Raw genomic sequence first — 10,658 nt, 5'->3', positions numbered from 1 at the left:
ATGAGTGGTATTGCAGTCATGCGATTATTAGCAGAACGTAAAGCATGGAGAAAAAATCCTGCATTTGTGAGTACTAATAATATGTTTTAAAATACTAAATGTTTATGTAATGATTTAATACAATTTTTTTTTATCTCAAGGGTTTTGTGGCTAAACCAGCCAAAAATCAAGATGGCTCATTGAACCTTATGGTTTGGGAATGCTATATACCTGGAAAAACTGGTGTAAGTATTGATAACATTTTTTTTTATTTAATTATACACCTGTGTCTGATAAAAAATGTCCACTAAATTAAAAACATAATATTATGTTCTAGGTATAAGCATATCTATCTGTTTCCTAGCTATTTTATATAAATCAATGAATATAGTTAAAATCATTTTGTATAATTTTGAAACATGATTTTCAGCATTCATGAAATTCTCATTTTATATTACATTATTAAGTATATTAATTGATTGGGGTTAGTAGCTCTAGTTTGAAATATTATGCAGATATTGTAGTGCAGTTTTTTCAATGCAATTTATGACTTTAAAAAAAACCTAGTATAGGACTAATGGTCCCCGTGACTAAATAAACAGGCATGATCGCTAGATTACTGCACGCATATTTTATACATCTATTATTCTTCCCCATATTTGGAAGAAACACTAATATCATAGAAAAAAATATTTTTCACATTACAATTATATAGAAATTATACTGTTTTTGCCATGTCTGGGAAAATGCGCAATGAGAGGAAAAATTGGTTGTTTAGTGATCATGACTGTTTATTTAGTCATGATGGTCCCCTTTTATGACAGTGTAAATTTAAAAAATATGTATTACAATTTTTAAATCTGTTGAATTTTAAATGAATGAAAGCAACTTATATTTTTAAAAATAGAGCCTTATATTGTAAAATTGTAAATGGTGTTCACACTTTGATAACTGATGCCAATCCAATAGGCGATAAAGAACACACTACTCTTTCAAATTGTATTCAATGTTTTTATCCGTTCGGTATAACTATCATGGACTGCTATGCACAATTCCATTTTATAGGTCCATAAACAAAATTTACCTATTTCTAAGAAAATCTTTTATATTTGTAACTATAGTTCTAATTTTATTTCAAAGTTTATTTAAAATATACTTGTGCATTGAAAATTTCATGGCTGTGATTATTTATTTTTGAATTATTATTGTAAATCAACATCAACTTTTCAAAAACTGTTTTGTGTAATAATTCTAGTTTTTACATAGATTTTTCATAATTTTTTTTGTTTTTTCCATTTATTTAAAGTACTGGAAAAAAAGACTTTTATCAAATGTATTGTAGATTTAATTTGTGACCAGAAACCTCCCTTGAAGTTTTTACTGTGTCTTCAGGAATCTAGGACAAAATATCCAAGTCAAAATATCCAACGGATAAAATATCTAGGGACAAAATATCCAAATAAAAAAAAATCATAAAAATGTATTATTAATACTCATATAAATTTTTTTATTTAAATTCATTATATTGTTCATTTTTGAATCACGTTTTAAAATCATTTAATATCAGTAATACTTTATAATACAGTAATAAAATAATAATAAAAATAATATGTTGCGTTATATATAATAATTATATCTTTAGTTATAGAAATTGTGTATTACACTATATCATCTAAAAGTTTTTAATAATATTTAAATAAATATAGTCAGTTCAGATAAAATGTGTTTATAAAAAAATTGTTTAAAAAGAGGTAATAAATTATCGTATTATATTTGCTATTGCAATTATAAAAAAAGCAGGTAAGTGGATGTCGTTCTGCTGTACAGTAGTTTACAAGTGGGTCATTGTATAATGGTTGTATTAAATTTGAATTCAATGATATAATATCATTGTATAAGAAAAACGATTCTGAGCGGAGACGGTTTGTCAGTCTGGATATTTTATATTGTTATTATTTATTTTATATGTAGGTAAAAAGTTGAACTAATATTAAAATATTACAATTTTTTATTCTGTTCTATGGTGATAAACAAAGCGTTAGAAATTAAAATCCCATTTTTAGCGTTTTTCCGTAATTTTTCGGTGGTTTTTCCAGTGGCATTAAATAACTATTGAGAAAATCGAAAAAAGACCTCTCTAAAGTACCATCTTGATCCAATTTTCTAAAAGATAAGGTACTATATGTTGAATTCAAAACATTCCTTCTGGAAGAAATTTTGTATACAGGATATAAAAAGAAAAAGAAAAAGAAAAAAAAAAAAAAATACCACTGTAAAAACAATAGCCCCTCGCTCCGCTCAGAATCTAATATCTAATTCTTTTTCACCATTAATATATTCAAGACAAAGGAGCTTAAGTTTTTCTTGCATCCTTACATATTTTGGTTTTTTTCGAGTTGGATTCAATGTCCCCAACTCTCTTTGTGCAATTTTCGTTTCGTCGGCGGCTATCTCCAAGCGCATTTTTTTTATTAGAGTCCAAATACTTGGATGATTATGTGTTACCTAGAAATTGAAATTTTAAATATAGGTTAGGTTCCAAAATTTCTACAGCCGTCGTGCTCGTACAAAAATAACATAAGATACGATAATGCTATTTATATTATTAAATGGCAATAATGTAACAACATAAATGTTACGGTATGGCGATTCAGAATTAAATATGAAGAATATATTATATTATACTGTATTTTTTACTTTTTCAATTTTTTTTTTTTTAATGTAAATGTAAAATATTATAGATACACAAATAAGTGTTGTTATGTAGATTACTTTCGCGGGCCAGATATTAAATGATGGCGGGCCGGAAATTGGCCCACGGCCCGATTAATATAATGACAATAATCATACATACATAACATACAACATACAATACATATTGTATACCTAAGTACTTACTAAATTCGAAAACCTATGATTCCATCCTTCACATTGATTATTTGTCCGGTTACCATCGCGCAAAGTTGTTTCCATAACATAAAACATTCCATACCGATGGCGAATACAAAGCAGCAATTTTACGTTGTTTACGTCTTATTCGTTTAGTACTTCCAATACTATAATGTATTTTCAAAATATGTAACTAGTTCTTTGGCTTTTTCTGGCATGTTATTTTTTAAATAAAGTAATCCTGAATAAAAATAAAAATATATAAGTACAATAGTACAAATAATTATTTTATAATTATATGCATGTTAATTACCTTTTTCAATATCGTTGACAGGGAGAAACGCAAGCCCGTCTAACATTGCACAAAATGTACTGAACGTCTCATTTTCTCTGTAATATGATTCCAATCCCAGTTTTTGCACTTGCCGTTGTGTACTTTGACATAAATGATATAAGCAGCCCTGTATTTGAATATCATCTCCGAATGTGATTTTTATCGCATTTATAACGGCTTTTTCAAAATCACAATTTATAGTATTTGGATCAGGATACATTTCTAGTTCTTCACATTTTTCCATAATAATAATTAACATCTTTTCGTACGTTGTTTGTGTTTTTTTTTCTAATAAAATATATACAGCCGTAATGAAAACATTATTTATTTCAACTCTTATCACATAAAGTTGTTGAAATATGTTGGGTGCTAGAGAAAAATTTCCATCCATATACCACGTAGACGATTTAGTTAAATATCGAAGACCGTGTTATCAGTGGCAAATATAACAATTCGTTCTTCTGCCAACACATTGTCATATAACAAAAATCTTGTTAAATTTGTATCACCAAGAGTACACCACTCGGAATCAACTTCAAATACTAAATCAGCTAAACTAATTGGACTCACAGGATTATTTTTTGATTTTTGTGGACGTAATCTTCGTTTTACAATTTCTTCCGGCGGTATTCGTGCTTGAACTTCTCGGGATAAATTTGCAACTTCTCTGGCAAATACTTTAGCTGGTTTTATTTCATTCGTTCTAATGGTTTTTAGCATAATATCTAAACATTTTGTAACATCTACATCATTCTGATTACTTTTACATACTATCAAATGTTCTTTTGTTATACATGGGTTGCTGTAATCTAATGGGGTTTGACAAATAGCCGGACATTTTAAGCTATTTGACTTCACACATCGCCATGATATTATTTCTTTTCCTTTATATTTTATAACTTACATATAGCCTTTTAAACATGCCTTTGATCCCCCTTTAATTGAATTAATTAATTCCATATTACAAAATAAATTAAATGAAATATTAACTATATGACTTAAAAAGTATTAAAACACACTAAATATTATAAAAGCCACACTGACGCACTGCACAAAATAATCCTACAATAGTCATCGGTAAACTGCAATAATAACTATCGATACTTCGCTTCTACACCGATGACAGCAGATAATTGTAGATAAAATTGTCGTCTTGGTCTAATTTATTATGTCCACTACGATATAGATTACAGATATGATTTACGTAATTGCAATGTAACACCGATAACTAAAGCCTCGTTATTATAATATAGATATTATATTATACAACGTAAAATATTATTTTTACTATTATTATTTTATTACTATATTAAAGTATTATCAATGTTAAACGTGATTTAAAAATGAACAATGTATCTAAAGAAAAAAAGGGGGAAAAATATTTTTTTTTATTTGGATATTTTGTCCCATATATTGATTATTTTATCCCTGGATATTTTATCCGTTGGATATTTTAACCTTGGATATTTTTACTTGGATATTTTGTCCCAATACCGTCTTCGGACCCTAAAAAATATGATATAATATATATATAAAAAAAAAATACATTAGAACCCATATATTTAATGTTTTGCTTGGATTAAAACAAAATAATATCCAATGTATGTATGTATAAATAAAATGTATTAATATATGTATAAATATGTACATATTTATTACATTTTAAATAATTTTCATATTAATATTTTTATCTAGACTCCTTGGGAAAATGGATCGTATTTCTTACGTATGACTTTCAAGGACGATTATCCATCGAGTCCACCAAAATGCAGATTTGAGCCTCCATTATTTCACCCCAATGTTTATCCCTCCGGTAAATATAATATAAGCTGTCTTAATTATTCATATCTATAATATAATTTTAAAATTAAATTTGTAAATATTAATCATAATTATTCATGATTTACTAGGTACTGTGTGCTTATCAATATTGGACGAAGAAAAAGATTGGCGTCCATCTATTTCTATTAAGCAGTTATTGTTGGGGATAAGAGATCTTTTAAATGAACCCAACATCAGAGATCCTGCCCAGGCTGAAGCCTATCATATTTATTGGTAACTACTTTTTAATATAAAATATAAGTTTAAAAAAAATTTAAACGGTATGTTTATTATTATAACTTTTTTTAGCCAAAATCCTGTAGAATATTTCAATCGTGTCCGAGCACAAGCCAAAGCGATGTCCAGAGCATAGTTATAGTTGACAGAGAGAAGATCATCCATTTATTTGATTATCCTACTAAAATAGTAACAATCCTCAGTACATTTTTCACTTCTGTAAATCAATAATAATATCCAAATGTATCATTACCAACATTAAACTTTCAATAGCTTTCTCTTTTTTTTTACATTTAAAGATTATACCTATATTCTTTTTTTTATATTATAGCTGTACTATTATTTATATTAACCACATTGTATTTATAAATATTTTGAGAACAAATCAATTTAATGCTACTTTTCTTATACACAGAGAAAAACAAGAATAATCATTCATTAGTTTTGTTCTAGTTTGATGAACAACTAAAAAACACTTATGTTATACAATTTTAAACACAATAATAAAATACAATACCATAATAAATGATTTGAGCCATTTATAAATTAATGATTATAATTTATTTTATATCAATCCAAATATTTTTATATATCCCTCTTAAAAATTAGATAATTAGTTATACAATTATTGGGATCATTTTAGCTTATTTCGACAGCATGTACATTTTCGATTTTTCCAATTTTGGTATATACAATATTTTGCGGATAATTCACGTAAATTTGCGGACTAATTTTAAATTTTTGCGGACAAATAGTTTTTTAGTAAACATAATATTGGAAAATGTGGTAAACAGGGCTGTGAATTGAATGCATTTTGTTTTGCATATGTTTATACATTTATCGGGTTAGGAGTTTAGAACATTGTTTCCGCCGCAGAATAAGTATAAAGTTGTTGTCGATATTTAAAATAAGTATTATTATTATTATATCTATTGTAATATTATAAAGACCTGACCTAACCTAACCTATTGTTTTTGTGAATAATATAACATATTAATATTTTATAATAAAAAAAAATGTTATTCGGCCAAGTGGTACATATGAAAATTGTCAAACTGTGAAAAAGGTCGAGAACCGCTTTTATAGTCTGTACCTAAACACGACAGACACCTGGTGTCTTAATCAACTGTTGCCGCCGCAACGAAATTGTAAGAAATAAGAGAGAAATAATTTTCACTGTCACAATAAGATTAGCTTGTCTCATCACACAGATCACTATCGTTCATTATTGTCTTATTTTTGTAATATTATTAAGGGGATTGGTGGCGGACAGTTATTTTAGCCAAAACATACCAATCTTTTGTCTATCATCGCCCTAGTAATGCGATAATAATTTTTAAAACTGATCTGAATTCGATATTATGTCTACTTGAGATCGGCCAGTCCACTTTTCTCAATTTCACCCCCCAAACCACTATAAATATAGTTTGAATATATTGAAATTTCGAAATTTATCTAGATAAAAATGTACTAATTTTTATCTTTATCTAAATTAAATTTAGTATAATTATCTTTATCTGTATCTAGATAAAAATTATTACAGTCATCTTTATCTTTATCTAAATAAATTATTAGTTATCTATTCCCAACACTGCTTATGACACTTGTCTTCTATTCTTTCAGTTACGTTTCTGCGCTCGGCAAAGACGGTCGATCGCTGATTATCACTGCAGTGTCTCAAAGTCCATCATATTGATAGTGTTCATGTTCGTACTTTAGATAACCGAATAGCAGGTATTAAATCTCATACTACCTATATTTTACGTAACTATCTCGGAATTTTCGTTTGAAATGTTGTGCCTAGTCTACAATGATGATATTTATACCGGTAACGAAATTAAATGTGTTAAGTGCAATGACTTTCTACACTTTGGCTGTGCAAGCTTTAGAGAAGCATCTTTTCGGAAATTAACTAATGCAGCAAAAGAAACTTGGTCTTGCTCTGGTTGCAAAACAAAAAAAAAAAAACACAAATTCTATTACAGCGCCTAGTAGTTTTGTCAATACTAGCTCCTTTTCAAATGATACTATTGCTGATTTAGTTAAGTCTGTTAAATTTATGAGCGAACAATTCGATAATTTTAATAGTAACTTAAAAGAAATTATGTCTAACATCAAAATATTACAAGGAGAAAATAAGTTAATTAAGGAACAAAACATTAAATTGTCCGAAGAAGTGTCAAATCTATCAAAACGTATAAATCACCTCGAACAGAAATCTTTAGAAAACAATGTTGAAATTTTGGGTGTCCAAGAAGAGAAAAATGAAAACTGTGTCGAAATATTAAACAACATTAAACGTTAGTCTCTCGGTATGTAGCGCATACAGAACTTTTTCAAGCCAAAGTAATAAACCTAGAAAAATTGTAGCTATTCTTGACTCCAAAGAACATAAATACAAGCTTATAACTGAAGCAAGAAAACTAAAACTAAATGCACATAATCTCAACACGGAATGGGCAAGTGAAAATATCTACATAAATGAACAAATGACACAATCAAATATATACATCTTCTTAAAAGCCAGATCAGCTGCACGTGAGTTAGGTTACAAGTTTATTTGGTTTAAGAATAGTAAAATTTTTGTTAAAAAAGATGAAACTTCTAAGGCTTTACTTATTGGTGACGAAAAAGCTTTATCATTAATTGTTTAACTTACATATCTCTATCCTATATTATAATTTTTCGTAACACCGGTATTGTATTTTTGTTCTCTCATTTCTATGGATATTCTTAATACCATTAATTCATACACACATTATAAAACTAAATATTTTGAAACTATTAGTGAGTTCGCTAATACCTTTGATTTATCTTGCAATAAGTTTTTAAGTGTAATTTGTATAAATATTAGAAGTGCTAATGCAAACTTTGATAATTTGTTGTTATCTTTTGAAAATGATGTTAATTTTAAGCAATTAGACGTGATTATTTTAACTGAAACATGGCATGACATTAATAACTGCTCATATAGTATACCTGGGTTTCAAATTTGTTACACAAAAATTAAACGAAATCAAAATGACGGCATAATAGTTTTTATTAGAAATACTTTAACAATTGTAGACTCATTTGAGTATGGTTTTGTAGAAGCCAATTTTTTTAAAATATCCTTAACCAGTAACTACTGTAAAACTCCTTTTAACTTGTTATGTACTTATAGATCGCCCTCATTAAATAGCAATGAATTTTTGGTTCGACTAAATAATATTATTATATCAGATACTTCGTTTAACGATCGTACACTATTAGCAGGTGATATGAACGTCAATATAATTGGTAATGACAATGTAGATAACGAATACTTAGATATGTTAGCTACTAATGGCTACTAATGGCACTGATTAATGTGTACACTAGACTTCCCAATAATGAAACACACTCTTGTATAGACCATATGTTTCTCAAATTCAATAACAATTACCTTTTAGATAATACTGAAGCAGGGGTTCTCCAAATCGATATATCTGATCACTTTCCTACAATCACGGCAATTCCGCTCAATGATAACTTATATTCTACGAAGATACATTTAAATTTATAGATTACAAGCTCCTAAACGATAGGATGAAAGTTGAGAAATGGGAATCTGTCCTCAATGAAAACAATATAAATATGGCTCTTAACCTGTTCTATGATAAATTACTTTGTATAATAAATGCATGCACAATTAATAAAAAAATTGTATCTAAAAATAAAAGACTTAAAGAGTGGATGACTGCCGGGCTATTATGTTCTTCTCGTCAAAAAAATGAACTTTCCCTTAAGTCTAAAAATAATCCTCTGAATAAAAATCTACTTAATTACTACAAAAAATACAGAAACAAATTTAATACAATTGTTAAGTTAGCTAAAATCAACTTTTATAAAAATAAGTTCAATTCTTGTACAAATAATCCCAAATTGACTTGGAAATTAATAAAAAATATTACAGGGGGGAGTAACTTGAAAAATAAAGTAACTATAAAACATCTTAAAGTCAATGATTTAATCATAAATGCACAAAAAAATCCAAAAAAAGCAACTGATACATTTAATGAATTTTTCACTTCCGTTGGACAGAAATTGCAAGATAACTTTAGTAATACTGAACCGATAGAATCTAATAAACCATATGAAACATCTTTTGATGCCTCGTTTTTATCTCCTGTCGATAGCAATGAAATAATCGATTTAATAAACAGTTTAAAAGATGATACTGCCTCAGGCTTTGATAAAATAACTGTCAAACTACTAAAAAACATTTCAGTTTTTATATCTAGCCCTCTAGCTCATATATATAACATGAGCCTATCAGAAGGTATTTTTCCTACGAAATTTAAACTAGCGATAGTCAAACCACTCTTCAAAAATGGAAATAAAGAAAGTATGAGTAATTATAGGCCAATTTCAATGGTATGCAATTTTTCTAAACTTTTAGAAAAAATTATGAAATCTAGATTAATGAGTTTCCTGGAAAAACATCATCTTCTCTCTAAGAACCAATTTGGGTTTAGGCCAGGTGTAGGTACTGTGGATGCAATCTATAGTGTTTCTAGGCATATATACAAAGGGCTGGATCGTGGTGATAAAACTATAGGGATTTTCCTAGATTTCGCCAAAGCATTCGATACTGTTGACCATAAAATCTTGTTAAAAACATTACCAAATTTTGGAATAAAAAATAATAGTCTAAGCTGGTTTGCAAGTTACTTAAAGGACAGAATGCAAATGGTTATGGTAAATGATGTTTTGGGGAAAGAACTTGTATTTAACTGTGGTGTTCCTCAAGGAAGTGTTTTAGGCCCAATTTTATTTATAATATATATTAACAGCATTTGTGACTCGCAGACGAATGGGTCAATATTTACATATGCAGACGATACATGTTTACTGTACTCTGATACATCATTGGACTCAGTCTATGCTAAAGCATCTACTGGACTCAACCAAATTATTCGAAAACTATATACAAAAAAAATTACTTTAAATTTAAATAAAACAGAATTTATAGCTTTTTCTATTTACTCCTGTCAAAGCCCATTTGATGAAATCGAAATCACAGATAATATACACAACCATAATGGTTGCAAAATAAAAAGTTATAATTCGCAAGTCACACACGAACGAACTTTAAATATTGCCTATACTAAACGCCTTAATTAAATACCACCTCCGATCCTATTAAATGTGTCTTGTGACTTGTGGGTAAGTGAGTTTTATAATATTAATAATATGACAGTGTGTAGATTATAACTATGTATATTTTATACGTGAAGCATATTATTGCATGTCAAATATATTTTGACACATTCGCTGAGTATCATATTTGAGTATACTTGTCGTGACGCTGAAAAAACTGGAGTTATAAAAATAATTTTCTTAAACATTTAAAAATTGAAATATCAGTGTACGATAT

The 10,658-nt window shown here is 28.1% G+C and overlaps 1 protein-coding gene across 1 annotated transcript; it reads left to right on the top strand.

The window, feature by feature from the left end:
* On the top strand, positions 1-7,914 carry LOC100569844 (SUMO-conjugating enzyme UBC9-B-like). Its single transcript, XM_029485528.1, has 6 exons — positions 1-66; positions 141-219; positions 3,773-3,777; positions 4,898-5,015; positions 5,113-5,257; positions 7,581-7,914. Exons 1-6 carry the CDS (start codon positions 1-3, stop codon positions 7,912-7,914), a joined length of 747 nt encoding a protein of 248 aa, XP_029341388.1.
* The last annotated feature ends 2,744 nt before the right edge of the window (positions 7,915-10,658 follow it).

Source organism: Acyrthosiphon pisum, chromosome X (assembly GCF_005508785.2).
Source record: "Acyrthosiphon pisum isolate AL4f chromosome X, pea_aphid_22Mar2018_4r6ur, whole genome shotgun sequence".
NCBI classification, from domain to species: Eukaryota; Metazoa; Arthropoda; class Insecta; order Hemiptera; family Aphididae; genus Acyrthosiphon; species Acyrthosiphon pisum.
Note: the sequence above shows the minus strand (reverse complement) of the source record. Positions and strands in the feature narration are given on the sequence as shown.

Bases quoted from the DNA above. Each gene is read 5' to 3' on its own strand.
- LOC100569844 (XM_029485528.1), top strand. From the start codon at position 1: ATGAGTGGTATTGCAGTCATGCGATTATTAGCAGAACGTAAAGCATGG. The intron at 5,016-5,112 runs GTAAATATAATA...ATGATTTACTAG, and splicing joins CCCCAATGTTTATCCCTCCG to GTACTGTGTGCTTATCAATA. The intron at 5,258-7,580 runs GTAACTACTTTT...CTCGGTATGTAG, and splicing joins GAAGCCTATCATATTTATTG to CGCATACAGAACTTTTTCAA.